General features: G+C 44.2%; 1 protein-coding gene across 1 annotated transcript; it reads right to left on the reverse strand.

Annotated features, from left to right (window-relative positions):
• Positions 1 to 6,936: 6,936 nt before the first annotated feature.
• Positions 6,937 to 12,398, reverse strand: NPY2R (neuropeptide Y receptor Y2). The gene is made up of 2 exons (XM_054203216.1): positions 12,335 to 12,398; positions 6,937 to 9,219 (listed from the first exon to the last, which is right to left on the reverse strand). Exon 2 carries the CDS (start codon positions 9,181 to 9,183, stop codon positions 8,026 to 8,028), a length of 1,158 nt encoding a protein of 385 aa, XP_054059191.1. The 5' UTR covers positions 9,184 to 9,219; positions 12,335 to 12,398; the 3' UTR covers positions 6,937 to 8,025.
• Between the last annotated feature and the right edge of the window lie 7,097 nt (positions 12,399 to 19,495).

A 19,495-nucleotide genomic window follows, 5' to 3' on the forward strand; every position in this document is an offset into this window, starting at 1 on the left:
TGTTAGTTGGCAGAGTCCAAAACAGTGCCAAGAGGCATGCTAATTCAGTGGTGTGGACTGTCAGCGGCATACTGCTCAGCTTCACTTTCTATTCTTGCTTTATTTAGCAAAATACTTATAATCGGAGGGACTCCCAGCCTGTTTCTACAGATAGTGTGGAAGCCTTTAGCTCCAGCCATCTGGCATAGCAAGCTGCGCCCACACACGGGCTCACAGGCAGTGAGCATGGACCACATGATGCGCAGCAATCCTTTTACTTGTCTGTAAACCTGGTTTTCCCATCTCTGGTACCGGGATAGTAATGCTCCTTCTACTTTGCTAAGGGTGACAATATCTACTGGACAGTATTGATATAGTGATTTCTTAGAGGATCGTCATCGTTTTCCACAGTATTATTCCAATAATTAAAAAAGGAAAGTTTCATCAGAAACATTTATCTCCACAAACAGCATTTTCGGTAGGGCTAATAAGCTTACAGGAAAAGACTACTGAGTTTAATAAAGGGACCTAGTAGAGTTATGCTTTTTGCTGAGCTTGTCTGAAAAAAAAAAATAATTCCTAAGCCAAATCCTAAGTCCTAAAGCCAGATTCATGTTTTAATTTTAAAAAAATCCATAGTCTTCAGCTTTCATTATAAAGCATCTTTACAATCTTAGGTATGAAATCTTACTATTTGTTTGTGTGCTTGCCTCTTGTAAGTAATGATGTCATTTTCTTAAAGTGTGGGATTCATAAAACTTTATTTTTACAGCCCTATTTTGTGGTCTCATTTCAAAATAGTCCTCCAGTGGTTATACTGTTTTAAAACTCAAGAATGCATGCAGACACAAAAACCTGCTGCCTGCTTCTGCGAGGTTGTGCTGCTGCCCACTCCTGTCCCACCACAGCTGCATCCAGCTCTGTCTTAAAGTATTTATGTTTTGCCGTCACCACCCGTCACCCGGTGTTTCTGTCAGTACGAGAACATTATCACTTCTTAGGTGTAAAATATTCTTCCCTGCGGATCCCCCTGCCAGTTCAGTTCTGGCACCAGAAGGATGGCTGATGGAGGCGCGGGGCAGAAATGCACTGCTGGAGTGGTGGAGTCTCCAGCACTTCGCTTCACGTATTAATACGAAGTGGCCGTCAGCTTTTGGTGCCTCGGGGCACGTCAGTGCTAGGGCCAGCGGGAGGTAGCAGAGCTAGCCTTAATCTAGCACTAAGGCACGCAGGATGAGGCAGCCTGAGGGGAACTCTGCCACGGCCACAGTGTCACCAGCTGTCCTGGGTTGAGCGACACAGGACTAATTTCTGTTCTAATGCTGGGGAAAACTCCACTTTTGGAAGACTCTAGTGTCTGAATTTGTGAAAATACTTACTTTATAGCCAGCTAGGCTATGTGGGATTCAAGGTCTCGGTGTTGTCGATCTCGCCAGGTGCAGGGATGAGGAGGAGCGAGGCTTTGGCAAGGCTTGGCGAGGCTGGCCAACAGGATTCTTTCATACCATGAACGTCACATTCTATATAAATTATGAAGTTCGCTGTGTAGTTTCTCTCTCCCTTGATGGTGGCGGTCCAGAGAAACTCCTTGCCCTGGTGCCAGACCCCTGAGCCCTTCCCTTCCTCCTGAAGCTGCAGTGCTTACAGTGTCCCACATTTGCTGTCCCTTGCTGGGAGTGCACAGCTTCCTGCTGATAGAATTGGCTGAGTATAATTCTTGTGTATCTTATATTAGTATTGGTATTAATGCTGGTTCTTTATTATTATTGATAATTATTTAGTCTTATCCTATTAAATCTATTTATATTTCAACCTTCGTGTTTCCTTGCTTTCCTCGATCCCCCCTTTCCGGGTGGGGAGGGGTCATCGGGTGATAGAATAATTGTCTAAACGACAATAAATAGTTACAGGTTTTCTCAAACCATAACACCAGCCCAGCCGAACTGACGGACAGCTGTCTTAGCTCTCCCTGCGCTGGTACGCAGTGTCCATGTGCTCGGTACACGGGTGTCTGTGGACGCGTACTGCCAGCTCTCTCTGAGCTCTGGAAGCTGGGCTATGCTGAACTTGAGAGGCAGCAAACGTGTGCCACTTGAACGCTGGCACTCTGTGGTCATCCGCATCGGTGTAACTGGATTAAACACCACCAAATGCAACATGAGTTGTCTTCACAGCGGTGTAAACAGGGATTTGAAGTGCTGAAAAACTGATTCACGTTTCCCCAAGCCCAGCTGCTGGCAGCAGTGCTCACAATCTTTTGGGAAGGGTGTCTCTGCCTCAGCCTCTGCCTTCAGGTTTGGTTCGGTGAGGAATGGCCTGGGTCACTGTGGCCATGCTCCGCTAGGTTGGGCTTGTCCTCAACCAGCGTGCAATGAGAGCAAGGGCAGCTGCTTCACCGGCTTGCTTACCTTAAATAAGTTAAAAAGTCACAGTGCTGCCAAGAAACTTTGAAATCCAATTGGGTATGAACAACTCTAATTTTGGTGGATGCCAGGAAATAGAAGAATTGCCCAACACCTCTAGTTTTCAGTGTGACCTGGAAGGGACAGAAAGTTTGGCCCCATGGATGTGAAAGCATAGATTCTACTGTTGAAAATATCCTGTATAGCAGAGTTAGTAGATTATGAGAGTTGTGAAGTATACAAATAAAAGTCTGTTTCATATAAACTCCAGTTGTGCAAATTCAGATCCAGGTCCAAGAGACAAACCGCAGCCTGTTTCTCCTAAGCAGTATCAGCACACACACAAAAAATTATAATAATTTTTCCAAGCTAAATTCTGCCTCCGTCATCAGATATGTAATTTGACAGTCTTTAAGTCTTATAGCTTGAAGCTCTCTCTTTCTACAGCAGCTCAGTGAAGTCTGAGAGGGGAAAGATTTTAACGCAAGCACCAATTTTTTTCACATATCCCACCTGAAATGAGCTTATGAGGAGTATGTATGCATTATTCATCCCATGTACTGTATAGAATTAATAAAACATCCATTGCTTCTGATACCTTATCAGTACGGAGCTGTCTACCTATATTGCATTTAAGTGAAATAATGTACAGACACAGGTTTACTTGCTTGAGAATATGATGTGAATTTTAAAGCTCAAATGGTCACGGGAATTTCTGCTCAAAGTTCCTCAGTTTCCCCGGGCAACACCGTCCGTTGTGCACACAATTGATCTGTGCCTTCATTTGCCCTGGTTTCACGTTAACACGTTTCTCTCACTGCTCAGACTAAGGGAAGAAGGAAAGTCTATAAATCAATTACCTCCTCACTAGCCCCTTTCTTGCTTGCTCTTTCTTCTCCTTGAAGTAGCCGCCCATTCTCTGACTTCCTCACTTGTCCAGTTTTAGCAGCTTCAGATTTCCTCACTAGCCTTGTATCAATTTTCTTTTAAAATAACATCCAATTTAATATTTTTTAAGATGAGATATGAAAATCACTATTGATAGCATAAATAAGCTTTTATACTGTAGTGTTAAAAAAACGGCTTTTCAGCAACACTAACCTTGCATAGATTTACATACATCTTCTAGCTTCTTAGGGCAAAGAACCTGTAATTTGGCACAAAGTAGCTCCCTTAATGTGGAGTGGCATTTACAATGACAATACCAGGTAAATAACTCAGGGATCCAAAGACAAAATTCATCCCTTAAGGTCATTATCTGGATTAATATAAGAAAAATCCCTGAGTGACTTTAGAAACTATGAAGCAAGGAAATGGATTATACTAATCTGTGAATTCTGTGATTCTTTTGCAGTCTGACAGATAAAATGCAGATAATATTTACTATTCAGTTATTACTCTTAGTGTTATTTAACTTGTTATGTATTTTGGCAATGTATGTATGTCCGTTACATATTTTATACAAGACACAGTTATACCAACTGTGGGGCAACAGAATTATTTCCAACAAACTTAACGCTACCAAACAGCTTTTGCACAGCTCTGCCATACAATTCATATATAAAAAGATATGTATACTAAACCCGTTTGTTGTCCAAGCCTAGTTCCTCTATTTTAATTGCTGTGCTCTCAAGCCTATTTATCCTCAGATTCACAGTCATATACTTTCTGCTCGGTTGTCGTCTGCAGTTCTATGTGGAGATCACAATTCTCAATTAAGACTATTTATTCATAGAGCTAGATGGGAGGGTTCAGCACTGTCCCCACATACCAAAAACCCATCGTCACTGGCCTCCCATAAGACCCTGGCATGCTTACTCAGGATTACTTCTCCACTTGTGGTCCAATGGCCGTAGCCCTGAACAGGCAACATGGCTTTTAACACTCGTCTGGAAGCAGCACGACACTGTGCCTGCAGTGCTGGTCCCAAGCTGCCATGTCCTCCTCCGAGGCAAAGCCTGAAAGCCTCAGGAGAGTCCACGAGTGCAGCTCTTCTGCCACCAGGCTTGAGCTGGCTTAGCCCAGCCAGCGCTGGGAGAAAGTGTGGCTGCAGCTGTACATGTCTAATTACGTCCTGCTCAGTACTCCGCTGCTGCCTAAGCCTGGAGACACGGTTCTGCCAGTAAAATTCACAAGGCATCAAAACATGTTCTTTCAGCAAGGCCCAGAACTAAGTGCTGAGCAGCTAAGATTCGAGATTACATTTGATGGGATCCGTGTGGTGGATAGGTCTCCTTTTTATAAGCCAACCCCAAAGGAGAGCCCCCAGTAAGACCCTTCCAGAGATTATGGGCACAAACTGGAACACAGGCAGTTCCATCTCAACATGAGGAAAAACTTTGTCACTTTGAGGGTGGCAGAGCACTGGCACAGGCTGCCCAGAGAGGTGGTGGATTCTCCAACTCTGGAGACATTCAAAACCCGCCTGGACATGTTCCTGTGCAACCCGCTCTAGCTGACCCTGCTCTGGCAGGGGGGTTGGACTAGATGATCTCCAGAGGTCCCTTCTAACCCCGACCATTCTGTGATTCTGTGATTAGCATGGTGCCACTTTCTTGCTCTCCTTCGGCCAGCAGTGCAGCATCTTCATAGTAGAAATACTTATGAAGAACATGGGAGGGCTAACTCAAACTCTGGCTGTATGTGTTTTGAGATCCTCGGCCCGGAAACCCAAGTGCCACACAAAGGTCGTAACCACCTGCACATAAAATCATGATATTCAAAGTTTAATTATTTTATATACCATCAAACAGCTCTAAGAAAATGTATGTTGCTACCTCAGGAGAGGCCGCAGTGTGCTGGCTAAGCCACTCTCATCAAAACTGAGGCGCGTTGGTTCAAACTCTTGCTCTGAATCAGCGATGACATTTCATTTTGGGTGCCCCACCGCCTCCTTGCAAATTCTTCAATGAGGGTTGCTTCTGGTGTTCTCTGGCTTTGTATAAAACTTGTACCTATTCAATGGGAAAAGAATATAGTGCTTCTAAAAAAACTAACTGAAGCACGACAGGTGAATGGGGAGACCTACATTCCAGTTCCTATTTCAGGCAAAGCAGAGGCTCCCCTGCAGACCTTTCAGTCCGGTGGTTAGAGCCTGTTTATGGGTTTACTTTCCCTCAGGGGGAAATGGGGACAAACCCCGGCTTTCCACATCCTTTTGACAGCTGTGATTCGGGACAACTGAGGGGTGTTGCTACCTCATTGCTTTTGGTGAGAAACTGCCTAGTCTTCCTACAACGTGAAGGGGTACTCAAGTGTGCAGCTGTGTTCGTGTGGGAGCCAAGTCGCGAGGAGCGACTAAGCAAAGCGTGTGGCTCTTCCACATCCCACCTTGAAGTGCCTGCGGGAAAATCCACACCAGGCAGTGGGACACGGTGCGGAGGTCTGTGTCCCTAAAGCAAGCACTGACCCAGGCACCACCTCCACACCGCTGAGGAAAGCCATGCAATAAATTAGCGCACCAACTTTGGCTCAACACGGTGGCTGCAGAGAAAGCTCAGGAAGCAGTAAAATAAAGATGCCATGAAATAGACTGAAAGATAATTTGTAATTAATCACTTTTACACAGGATGACGTAAAGCAGACTTAAAATTACAGAGAATTAGCCCGGCAATTGTAGCTTTAGCACACACTGTCACGGTTACTTCAAAACTGTCTATATACCACACTCTTAACAGGCTTAAAAGAGTTGAAACAGAACTTTTAAACTATTTGCTTTTTAAATAAAGGAGGCTATTTGTGGCAATAATACTTTTGATGAAGGGTTCAGAGTCAACATATGATTGATGCCCATGATAATTGCACACTTCTGTAATCCTTCCTCACCCATAACAGTTTTGAGCTTACATTTTGGATATTATTAATACTCAGACAAAAATAACTTGTGGACAATATCATGTTCTCAACATGGTTGAGAATTAATCTATTTTTGTAAAACTGTTTAAGAATGATGGATACTTTTTCCTGCTTGAGTAAACACTAGCTAATTCTCTAGACCTCCCTTCTCCGCTCATGAAAATCCAAGTCCAAATGATTTCATGGATATTTAAAGGATGGTGCCAAATACTGCACACACAAAGAAGAATTTCTCCACTTGATAAAGATCTGATACCATTCACTACTACATTGCTAACGCTTCAGTACTGGAGTTTTGTTGTTTTTTAATTTGCCAGAGAGTACACAGTGAATTTAGGAACAATGAAAAATGGAGAGGAAAAAAAATGAGGCAGCTGAAATTTAGCTGTGGAAAGAGACTCCAAGTGAAAGTATCGTGCTTATTTTCATTCCAGATAAGCAACAGGGCAGCTTGAAATAAACACGGATTGAAATTTTCTTTGTCTCTTTAATAAGTTCAAAGAGGCTAAACAAAGACACAGAAGAGTTGAACATTGCTGTTTACAACACAGTAAACAGATTAAAATTTTATACCTGAGCAAAAAAGGAATTTAACTATTAACTACAGCATGCAGAATAACTGATAGGTTATCACATAAAGCTAGCATACTGTTATTAGGTTACAGTCATTCAGATGTTCTTAATTTTTACAAAGGCTAAAGACAGAAAAAGCTCCAAGATGAGATGAGTGTGTGACATAAAACCACAATAAGTAAAAGCACATTACCATCTAGCAGCCTTTCCAGAGGATCAAAATTATCTGCTGTTTTATTATCCAGGAAGAAAGCAGCAACAATTCAAAGCCTGTGGAGTTAATAACACGTTAGACATTTAAGCAGGTCCTGAAAATTAAAATATTGGCAGTTTATGAAGTGCTCACAGAAGACCTGAGCCTGCATCCCCTGCCCTCAAACGCCACTTTAAAGCACTGCATTTGTGAGCTGTTCCCAGCGCAGAATGAAAGGGAGGGATCTGCAGGGGATAACTGATCTGGTCACAGGCTTGCAATTTCCTCATCAGCATAACCACAGCCAACTCTTAAGGAATGACTTTTCACCCCATTTGATTGACCAAAACCCACATTTCATTTTATGTAGAAACTTGACCTTTCTTCACATTCAATCTGTTGGGGTTTTTGGTTTTGTTTTGGTTTTTTTTCTTCTCTTTTTTTCCCCTAATCCATTTTAAATGCTTTGGTTTGAAGTACTTCAGTACAAATCAAAACCAGTAACATATTTCTCTTCTTAATTCCCTTATCTTCACAAAAGGTGCCTGTGGGAGAGAAGGGGTCTGAAAAGTTTAACCAGCACAGCCCATTCTTCCCAGACAGGCTTCGTTCTCCTGGCAGATTTCTGTTCTCCCTGATCTCCGTATGCAACATAAAAATTACCTGCTCCTGCCATCAATATTCCTACGCTCCAAATCAGCCATTTGCCTTCCTATAGCAAAACCAGCAAACTCTGCCTTTGTCATTTAGACTTGTGAAAAAGCGATGGGAGGGATGGGAGCGTCTCTTACCCCGTCAGAGACAGCCATAAACAAAGTCTCTCCCTTTTACTTCCTTGGAGTTGTAGAGTTACACACTCTTGATGCCAATCAACTCCCCTCAAATCATACCACCTGCCTTGACTTCCCTGCTACTTTTCTTTCACCATTTATGAATAAAAATATGCATTAAAAATGCATGTGTCAAAATGGATCTATCCCTTGGTCTGTAACATATATAATTTCTTCTTTAAAGTCAGACATCTTAGACATTGGTAGGTTGTGTGAAAGAGTCTCCGGGGAATTGAATCCTCTTTGCTTCCAGTTTCTTCCTGGCTTTGAAAGCTGCTGATACTTCAGGGTGGATGGAGTCCAGCCGCTGTTCACACTGGAAGGCCGTGAGGAAGGCCGTCCTGTAGTTGTTGTTCATCCAGCCGTAGAGAAGGGGGTTAGCAAACGTTGAGCACATGGCAATGACATGAAACACTGTGTAGATCAGTTTGTATTCTTTCAGGTCTAACACCTGGCTGTCAATGTCACTGACTAGCTGGAAGGTGTGAAATGGCAGCCAGCTGACAGCGAACACTACAACCACACAAACCAGCATTTTAGTGGTTTTCCGCCGCCGGTGGTGGTAGTGGTCATTCCCTGCCCCAGGACTAACGTGATTCTTGAGCTTGGTCCAGATACGAGCGTAGGCATAGGAGATAACTGCCAGGGGCAGCACGTACTGGATCAGGAGCATGGAGATGCTGTAGATGGTGCCATAGTTGAGCTGCCCCTCCCCTGGCCACTTCTCAGAGCAGACCACAATCTTGAAGTCAGGAATGATCTCGATCAATGAGTACTCACGGAAGATGGCCAGAGGACTTGCCAACAGGGCACTGACTGCCCAGGCAACTCCTATAATCAGGAAGCTGATCCGCTTAGAGATCTTGCTTTCCAAGTGGTAGACGATGCAACGATGCCGATCCAAAGCGATGACAGTCAAAGTAACGGTAGACACGTGCACAGCAAGAGCCTGGGCATAAGGCACCAGGTGGCACAAGACGGGGCCAAGTTTCCATTCGCCCAACAGGGTGTAAACCAAAGTGAAGGGCAGGCACAATGTATTCACCAGCAGGTCAGCCACTGCCAGGTTGGCAATGAAGAAGTTAGTCACTGTACGCATGCTTTTGAACTTGATGATCACGTGGATGACGAGGGAGTTCCCGATGACCCCCAGCAGAATGATGGAACAGTATGCAAAGATGAGGATTATCTGCACTTCAACTAGCGTCGTGCTGTCCTTCAGTTCTGGTTTAGGGTCCAGAGCCAATTCGTTGAGCGGGGTGGTGTATCTCGGCAAGTACAGCTTGGTGAACAGCTCCATTTTCATTGCATCTGTCTGGTTTTCTTCGCCAACTGCTTCCAGGGGCCCCATCCTTGCAGAAGCCTGGTCTAAGCAACAGAGCTGTCCCTGAAAACAAAACAGTACAGGAACACGTGGAGAAATCAGTCCACGGTAGCTAAGACAAGAAGCAACGAGCTAAAGCTACAGCTCTTTCCTCCTCTAACCCACGTTCTACATCTCAGGATTAAAAGACGATCTGTCTTAATATATTTAAATTCTGTTGCCCTTACATTTGAAGCCCGATCCTGTAATATTATTCAGGCATGACTCCTGCTGAAAATTGGGACAGATTTCAAAAGCATTTCAAAGACAAAGTTTGCCTAAGTAAATGCAGAAGGATTAAGATCCTGCTGGGCAGCATATCCTTTTATACAATCCACTACCTAAAACTACTGCTGATTTAGCACAAAACTTCCATTAATACCTATGGGAATTCTACATGGAACGGCACCATCCAGACTGCCATTAGCATAATAATCTTCCAGCTTTTCCTTAATGGAAAGTGTTTCCTTTAAATAGTTACTAAATTCTTATAGGTTTATGTCCCTCCGTAACACCAGAGAACTAATTACTGAAATCTTTTTTGAAGAAACTTTCTTTTAGGAAAGTTTGTGCCACATGGCAAGCAAAAAGACCACTCTAACTGAACTGAAATAATAGCATTTCTCTGAAATCGCTGTGTAACCTATTAATGCTTAAATTAACTCAAGAAACAATTAAGATTCAGTTATACATAATATTTCCATTCTGTGTAATGTTTGAGAAAACACAGCTCCTTGGAGGGTGCCTATCAGGGATTCATTTCTGACTGCTGTCACAGAGAAGAGCAAATCATTCCCCTGCTGATGTCAGTAAGAATTCCACCACTGGCATCAAAATCACGTTTTGTTGCCTTCCCTACGCAGGCTGAGCCAAATTCTGTGCTGCCTGAAGACTTCAGTAGGCATGGATGGATATATGGATGTTTTACAGTTAATCGCTGACTTGGACTTCAGTCCTATGTAAAACGTGCATGTCCCCACGCAGACTGCCCAGACCATGGGTGGCATGCTGAGCGAGCACCTGCGGACGCCTTGGCTTGACCTGGGGAAATACTAAGAAATTGCCAGTGCCCAGTGGGCTCACCAAGAAAACACCACTGTTGGCCGCTGACGGGAAGCCAAACCTGAGTTACCAACTCTGCTTCCCCATTCATACATTCCCTAAGGAAAGCAAGAGTAGAGAAGAAATGTCACTTTCTTGCTATCAGGTGTTACACATAGCTTAGTTCATCTCAAATTCAGGTCTGCCTAAAAAGGCAGTCTAGCTATTAATGCCTTTGGTTTCATGTGGCTTTTTTAAAATTATTTTTAATTTTTTAAAAAAATCAGATCCACTTCATTGTAGGTTTTCATTCCTACCTCTGTCCCCATCTATCAGTCACATCCTTAGGTGCTACCTCCTAACTGAGAAACGAGGGCTGTCGACCAGGAGGTGACTGAGTCCTTTGCGTTTGCTTGCATCCCACACAATTTCCCAAACAACCTCTTTCTGCAAAAGCAACAGATCGACTGCATGAACTGAAAGGTATTTTTTCTCCAACTAAACCAGTCAGAATTATGCTATAGTATTTAGTAAACATTTACTGTACAATTAGTAGTGTAAGCCTGAGATGTGAAACACTGTGAGGTACCTAGCTGAGATATGCCAGCTGTTTCTACAAGCTTAACCTGCAGTTTTCAGTAATATAATCAGTTATCAACTACTAGCCTCAGTACGGGTGGCAGGAAGGGACTCCTTATCAATACACCTTTAGTCCACCAGGTTAAAAATGTAAGAGATCCAGCCCAATTTGCAGAGCCAAGGCTATGTACGCAGAAGTTCAGAACTCTGCTGAGCTTTTTGCTTCAACCTGTGTACCTACACCCAAGAATTATGCTTGCATATATTACTAGAGTAGAGATTTGGTGAGGTCCCTGGACTGTCAGGTGCTTCAAAATCTCATAATTTTTTCAGTGCAAAATAAGAGCAGGTCATATTTACACAGTGTAGTAGAACAGTAAGAGGGAAGGCAAATTTCACAGGTTTTTCCCTCCTTTGCCATAAATAGAAGCAGAAGGATGTAGCTCAGCCAAAGAACGTAGCATCCCTTTCTTCCCAAACAATATTTTCACCCGTTTCTCTAGTCCCTGACTTTCTATTAATTCCTATTTCCAACCTCTTTTTTTTTTTTTTTAGCAAAGCCTTCTTTTGTTTTGCCGCTTTTATTTGTTACTGCCCTGTTTGGGCTGATGAAAGGCATTTTTGTCTTGCCAATAAGACAAAACTGAGGGAGGGAGGAGGGACGACCAGGGTTTCAAGCAGAGATGAGCCAGTGTGTCAGTAAGAGATGAAATAAATTGGACAACTTTGACATTGTCGATGGGACAGTTACGTGGGCAAAGAATCAGCTGCTTTCAGAGTACGGGGGGAAACTGAGGTGGCATTTGATGCCTCAGGTAGTGTTTGACAGGACCCTGTTTTGGTATGAACTCTCCAGCTGATGGCATTTATTTGCACACCTTGCATACTACTCAGCACTGGGGGGGAGGGGGGGGTCCCTATTATTTTTTTTTTTTCCAGGCAGTCATATCCTCAGGGGCGGGCATCAAATTGCATCTAACTTTCGGCAGAGGAAGGCCCACAGAGGCTTTAATTCGTTTCTGAGAGCGAGTAAGCAAAAAGGGCGCAATACGTGCTTACATTAGCAAGCAGCATTTCCAGCAGGACCGCAGTGCCCGCGCTGGGAAAGGCTTGGGGGTTGCCGGAGGCCAAGGTGGCGGCAAGCATCCCTCCGGGGTGCCACCGCCGCCGTCCTCCCGCCGCTCCCCAGGCGCCCTGCCCAGGGGAAGGCAGCCCTCCCCGGGCGCTGCGGGCAGCCCAACGCCACCCCGCGCCGGCCGCGCTCCCCTGTCCCCCCCTTCCCACATGCACCCGGGGTGGCGAGCGTGGCCGCAGCCGGGGTGGCGAGCGTGGCCACCGCCGGCTCTCGCCACGGGAGCCGGTCTCCCAGGGCAGGGCAGGGCAGGGCAGGGCAGGGCAGGGCAGGGCAGGGCTGGGCGAGGCGGGGAGCGGAGCCCCCTCGCCCCGCAAAGGAGCGGCCGCTCCCGCCTCCCACGGCGGGTCCCCCCGCGCCCCCGCCACCCTCCCCTCGCACACTCACCGGGAGGGTTCTCTCCTCACCGACGATGGGGCAGCGGCGCGGCGAGGACCGTCGAAAGTTTGGCGGCGGCGGCGGCGGCAGCGGCCCCCGCACGCCGGGGGAGCGGGGGGCGGGACGGGGCGGGACGGGGCGGCCCGGCCCCGCCGCCCGGGGAAGGGCTCGGGGGGGGCGGCGGGGCCGGCTGGGCAGCCGCGGCTCCGGGAGGGAGGGAGGGAGGGAGAGAGGGAGAGAGGCGGCTCGGGCTCAGGGAAGGGGGCTGCGGGTCGCGCTGTGGCGGTCTGTGGGCTGCGCCGCACTTAGCGGTGCCGGCGTGGAAAAAAACAGGGGTTTGGAGGAAGGGGGATTGTGCCGGGTCCGGTGGAAGCGCCTGCTTCCCAGTTTTCCCACTCCCCGAACTGCCTTCTGGAGCAGTGTAAAGGGAATGCCTTTGCTTCAAACAACTCCTGGAATCCCTGTTACAAGCACCCCGGCTCGCACAGATTTGCTTTCCCCATAAGAAGATGAAGTGGATGTTGCCAGGGCAGGCGTAAGGGTGAATAAAGCATTTACATATTCTGTCAAGAGCAAAATAAAAGATTGCATTTTTATTTACGAGGCTGAAAGGTAAAGACAACAGCTGCTGTTTATTTAGTTCTATATTCAGCAACCTTTCAAAAAAGCTCTCTTGCCCGCCAGCTTAACTGAGGACTGGCTCCAGCCAGCATTGCGGCCCTTCTGGTAGAATCTCGCTTCGTTAAATCCATCAATAGGTTCTGTTCTGCTGTGTGCCTGATGCCTGTCTCCTAGGTATAACTTCTGAGATTCAAGGGAAGGTCTTCTCAATGCATAGTCGGAGGGCCTGATTCACCGAACAGTGCTTCAGCCCTAGTTGTAGCTCCCAAGAATAGGAACTGAGAGACTTTTCTTGCTCTGTGCCTCCAGCACTGACTCTTGGACAAGTCTCTTCCCAAACCTTACAGAAGCTGCTATCCAGAACAGGAATGCTCCTTTACTTTCTATCACTTAAGGTAAATTTGCATTAATATTTCAGGTAGTTTCAAGGATCAGCAACTATCTTCCCTCTTCTGTCCCTCTTTTCTTCTAAAGGAGACTGTACCAGACCTCCTCCTTTGCCAAAGGTAATGCTTCTTGCTTTGGTTATAGCTCAATAGCATGTACTTATCAAGCGCACAGAATGTAAACGGCACATCAAGGAGTAACTTCAGCGATTTAGAGTTTGTTTTGAAATTCAAAATATGGCTTGAGAACCCCCTTAGATCTTTACTAATTCAGGCTATCCCTTCATGAAGGGCCTCACTCTTAGTCCTTCAGCACTTCTGAGACTGTTAATGGAATGCTCCCGGCTTGTTGCAAAATAGCTTTCTTTGATGACTAAATAAAGAGCCAGGAGTTTCAATTCTCCTACCCCTGTTTATTTCATTTCCCAAGTCAATTTAATTGTAGGATTTCTTTTTTGGTCTACCAGCAGACATAAATGCATGCCATGAGTTTTAGTAATTAGAGCACTTGTATAATATATGGCTGTAACAGCCTGCAGTTCTTCCGTTCCATTCTCTTACAAATAGTCAACAGCGTCATTTCACTCATCTCAGGGGTGTTGCTATTGTGCCCTACTCCGTGTACTCTTTCTAGCTTAATATATAGTTTTGCTGCTCCTAATGTCTTGGAGAGTGTAGTGAAATGCTACGAATCTGTACAATCTGTCCAGCTCAAATCATCTGTGGATCCCATAGCTGAGGAAAAGCTGTTCCTTACTTTCACTTCCAAACTCCTAGAGAAAGTCAAGAAGATGTGCAAGTTCCTATAAACTGTTAAGCCAGCGAGGGCTGGCTTCCCACGCAAGGGAGAGAAGGGATTATTTCCTGTTACAAGGTGACTCTGTGTTCAGGCGTAACTGAGATTCTTCATGGGAGTGCATTTCCAATAAACAACAGCAGTTTTTATTGCTCATAAAAGAGTGGTAGTGAAGGGCCCCATAAACACCACCTTGAACCAAAAGCCCATGAAAACACTAGTATCAAGGGCAGAAAGAGTCAAGTGGCAAGTAGGCTGTTCAGTATGAAATGTGCTGCTGGGTGACCGCATCCAAAGCCACTGGGGATACTGTTCTTTGTGTGCACTTAAATTCGTATCCCATAAACCGCAACAAGCCCAGAGTCATTGAATCACAGAAGTATGTAAGTTGCACAGGACTTCCAGAGGTCTTCTCGTCCAGCCTCGTGCTCAAAGCAGGTCTAGGTGCAGCAGGTTGCCCCAGGCTATGTCCAGGCATGTTCTGAGTATCTCCAAAGTGAGAGATACTGCCCTCACCGAGCAGCCCATCCCAGGATTTGACAACCCTCCCAGTAAGACAGAATTTCTGTGTACCAAGTCAGAGTTTCCCATATTACAGCTTGTACCAAATGCCTCTTGTCCTAGCCTTGTGTTACTCCTGTTGTGGACAGTAGTTAGATTTCCCTTTAGCCTTCTTTAAGGCTGAACAAACTCAGTTCCCTCAGTCCCACTTTGAAAGTTACGTGGTCCAGCTTCCATCATCTTGGTGGCCCTTTGTTGGACTTATTCCAGTCTGTCAATGTCTTTCTAGCACTGGGAGCCCCAAACTAGATCCGGTATTTCAGATGTGGTCTCGCAACTGGTGAATTGAGGGGAATAGCCGCTTCTCAGCCTGCTGGCTACACTCTTCCTGTGTCTTGATATAGACTGTAAGTTAGACTGTGTAGGTGAGCTTGCACTAAATAAATGAGCTACGTGAACTTTAAATCCCAGCTTCCTGTTTAAGGCAAGCCTATAAATGAGCTTTTGCTGTACTAAGGTGAAATACGGATAGCCTAGCTTAACAGCTTGAAAAAAATATGTTGGACTTAGGTTGTTTCCACTCTAAGTCACACCTATGGAGGTATGGCAGGGTGTAAGAAATTTGATATACATAGCTTACTTCTGACGGTATCTGTTTAACTCTCTACACTGTTAGAAAATTGTCTTGTCAAATTCCATCTGACATGGAGTTTTTTCAGAGGGAGTAATAAGCATTTCTGCCAGCTCCTCAGAAGTTTACCAGTTCTCAGAAGCAAAAGAAAGGTCTGCATGTAGCACCCAGACTTGAAGAAGTAACGACTTTTGTTTCAATCATAGAGCGAGGAAAGAGTTGCCAGTCTTTGCTCATAAATTGTCCAACATCAGGTTTGCCGGAGTGGCAAATAAGGCTTGATGAATATCAGCAAGACAGAAAAGGCAGCATCTGTCCCATCTGCTGTCCCCAGACAATGTTCTCCTTATTTCATTTACTGTAAGGAGTGAATTTAAAAGAAACAACTGTCCCTTGAGCACTGACCTTTCAAAGCAGTGCTGTGCTGCATGCCACTCACTTGAGCCAAACTCTGCCAGTCCTTCATCATGCGGATTTTCCTAGAGCGAGTCAGGTTTTAGGGAATGAAGCTTTCTATGTATCGTGGACAGTCCTTTAAAAATAAAATGGAAAGAACAACAATAATACCTGAAAACATGACCTTGAGAGAGAATATCTGTCCTGAATCTTTTATATGGGGCCAACATGGAGATCAGAAAGTGTAAAATTATACAAGACAAAGATTTTTCTTGCTTAAAAGGCCAGAACAAAATTGTTTAAGTAGCTAAAGAATGAAGTTTCTATTCATATAGACCTGTGAACATTTTGGAATACACTTATAAACTGTGATTTTTTCTTGTTCCTTTTTGGTTTATATTCGGCCTCACAGGTTCAATTCTACCTCTCTCTGTTTTTCAAATGCAGTAATAAGAAATAGCTGTATGCATAAATAAGTGTAATCAATCTGCCTTAGATGACTAAGGGGATAAATACTCGCCAGCAGGGAATGTAAGAAATTGGTACATATGTATAAGTACCAACTTCAAGTTGCTAACAGCGGTACTTCACAGCCGGTGCTGGTTAAACAATCAGTTTAGTGCAGCTGGTTCAAAAGCTAATACCACCAAAGGCTTGCTTCCATTGCCTGTGTGCTCACAGACTGTGACTGGGTTTCGGCACCATTTCCACATACGACAGGGCTGCAGAGCCCAGCGCTGCGTGTCAAACGTGGTCTTCTCAAAGCATCTAGCGCATTGCCACACCCCTGTGTCATTTAAAGAAAGTTAAAACTGTACAGTCAAGTAGCTCATCCAAGAAATGACAGGTTTAAAGTCACCCATTTCACACCAACACAGCTGTTTGTGTTTACATAACTATGATACAGTCTTCAAGTAAGTAGCCACATTATTTTTCTTTAAGGTCCACTGCTTCATTCAGTGTCCCAAATTGGCAATCCTTATGCAATGAGTACATTCTTGGTGTTTCTTTATATTCTCAGTATATATTTTGCCATCTCATTCATTCACTTTACCACCATGCTATCCTTTCTCTGCAGAGAAAATAGAAATTGCCATTTCTTCACAGGGTTTTCTATGGTTTTTTCATTACCAAACCTCCACTAGAACTACTCAACCTTTATTAAGATCTGCTTTCTGTCATCTGGAATTCCAAGAGGCTGACCAAACATTTAATTGGATTTAAAAAATACAAGGAATAAACCATTTTACAGTATTTTCTGTTGCTCGCATTTTAGACGTATTTTTTTTTTCAAACTCATAAAATCCTATTTTTTCCTTAATTCCATTTCTTTTTAAATACGGAGATTTCTGTAAACTCCAAAATGTAATGTGGAAGGTGACACTTCATTAAGATATTGAAAGTTTGGTATACAACCAGTTGTTGCCATTTCTAAAGAGGTTTTAGACGTTCCCAAGGCAAGCATACTCTGTTTATTTTTAGAGCATTCATCATAGAAAATAGATTCTCACATATAGCTTAGAGCTTGAATATCGTACACACTTCAGTCCTCAGTTTCCGGTAGCTGGGAAAGCAATATATCTCTAAATGGTTTCCAAAAGTGAGTCAACTATATCTGTTTGCTGTACGCTTGCTTGTACGTCAGTTCTTTCTAATTCTGGAAATCCTCGGCTGTTACAAGCAGCAATGCCGCTCAACCTTTGCTTTACCTAAAAATTATTCTTTATAACAATTTTGAAAAGCTACGTGTGTTCATGAGACTTAATTGGATGGTCTTCAAGCTCAGTTTTCGACTTGCCGATGAAATCTGCCGAAGTATTGAATGAATGGTCTTTGAGACAAACAGAACTAAGCTGGAAAGATGGAAAAGTTTGTCCGAAATGTGTTTGCCCCTCTCCAAGCACATTTCTTAGAATATAGAAAACTGATCATAAAGGTTACGTATGTTTTCTTCTCCTTGTAGAGAGTGCATAGAGCATGCTGCTGACTACGCATTATTACTCGGAAATATATTTTAATGAGCTTATTTTTCAAAAATATCCATGTGACTTTTTTTTTTTTTGGTTACGATTTGATTCTCTTTTCATGAGAAAGGAACTTTCTTGGGTTGCTCTTAAGCTCAAGGAAAGTGTCATCTTTTGACCCTTGCTCAGCCAGCCTACATTAAGATGACTGTTGGTGTGGTTGGCATCTAGGTTCCTGAAGAGATGCTTGGAAGAATCAATATCGATAGGGTAACCTATCACAAATGAAATTATTTTGTTGAATAAATGGCATCCATGAATGAAAACAGGCCTTCTGATAATTCTGTCTGATATGTAATGCCATGTAAAACACATCATGTTCATTGTGAGCATAAATATAAGTTACAATTAAAAAGTTTCAAGTAATTTATGAAACTCTGTCATCTGACATAAAAAAAAATGTATTTTTTACTTGCAGTTCACGAGACAGTGACGCAACCGCTAAGAGGCAAGTGAGTATCCTTCCCACATGTTGTTGAAAATGAATTAATTCTCCTAAGTTTTCAGCATGTTATTTCAGTTCATTTTTTCACATTTACACAGAATTTGCAGGCTGTGCTAAACCACTCACTGGCTTCATCCAGAGACATTCTGTACCTCTGTGTGGCATTTGATGGAATAATGCCATTTGGTAACAATACATGGCATTAAATTCATGGATTTCATTTGTAAGCATTTTTTGTCCTTGAGAAATTACTTCAATTGCTGAAGGTGTGATAAGGGAACATTTTCCATACCTATTATCACCTCAAATCATTTTAAAAAATTACGTCCTTGCTGTTTCTTTTGTGCACTCTGTCACAGTTTTGGAACTTCAGAAGGACATCTGTTTTAGGCTAAGTGCAGCAAACCTGTACAGCCCTCTTCTCGAACTGTAATGCTGTGACTCATACGCTAACATCCAGAAATGCTGAAGAGTTTCAACCGCTCCATCTTCTTCCTTGCTGATACATCGACGGGATACTTTCCATTACAGGTGCCACATCTGCCGCTGTAGTGAAACTTTACTGTCCCGTTTTTGACTGACGGCTCTGTTTGTGAACAAGTTAAGCTTGTCAGCCAAGCTTCACAAGGTTGAAAAAGTGCTCTGATACTTTTCTAAATAGTCTGCCTCCCACTCAGAATTGAACTGGCAGTTTTCTAAATGAACTCTTTGCTTTCCTTTGTTAATTGCCCGTGATTCACACCCACATTTTGCAGAGATTGATGGCATTTTAATTGCTAGGAGTATTTTAGGATGGAGGAGAGGGGATGGGAAGAGGCTCGGCGAAAAAGTGGGTAGGGGTTTGGCATGATTGGAAGGCTAACTCTTCTGTGATTGCACACCGCGACGAGATCAGCAGCCAGAGCACCATCTGTGCACACAGCTTATCCATACCTCCCGCCTTCGGCACAAAGGAATGTGTCAGCTCCCGCTTTTCCAGATCAGCTGAAAGCCTCCTTCATGCTCCAGTGAAATTCTGCAACCGTTCCCTGAAGATCTAATCCCTTCACCCCGCACGTCCGACTGGCACAGCCCTTCCTTCGGCAAGAAGCTCTTCCTGCAGCGCTGCTTTTGCAGGCTGGAGCTGGGAAGGTTCAGCTGCTCTTCAGTGTCACCTCCCTGCCCCGCCAGTTGCAGAACGATCATCTCAGCGTCCTGGGGAATGGTAAGAGATGTAAAAGCATTTCCAGAGGCTGTGTGTGGCTGTCTGTGGCAGAGGTGTTTGCATCTGAGCTAGTTGTCCTAGACTCCCTGTGTAGTCAGGAGAGAGCTACTTACTCTAACAGGTGGGGTTTAAAACTTGATTCATCCCCTCCTAAAACGGATACTTA

The sequence above is a fragment of the Rissa tridactyla genome, chromosome 5 (genome assembly GCF_028500815.1).
Source record: "Rissa tridactyla isolate bRisTri1 chromosome 5, bRisTri1.patW.cur.20221130, whole genome shotgun sequence".
NCBI classification, from domain to species: domain Eukaryota; kingdom Metazoa; phylum Chordata; class Aves; order Charadriiformes; family Laridae; genus Rissa; species Rissa tridactyla.

Excerpts from the sequence above, each read along its gene's own strand:
- NPY2R (XM_054203216.1), bottom strand. The coding sequence starts at position 9,183 with ATGGGGCCCCTGGAAGCAGTTGGCGAAGAAAACCAGACAGATGCAATG.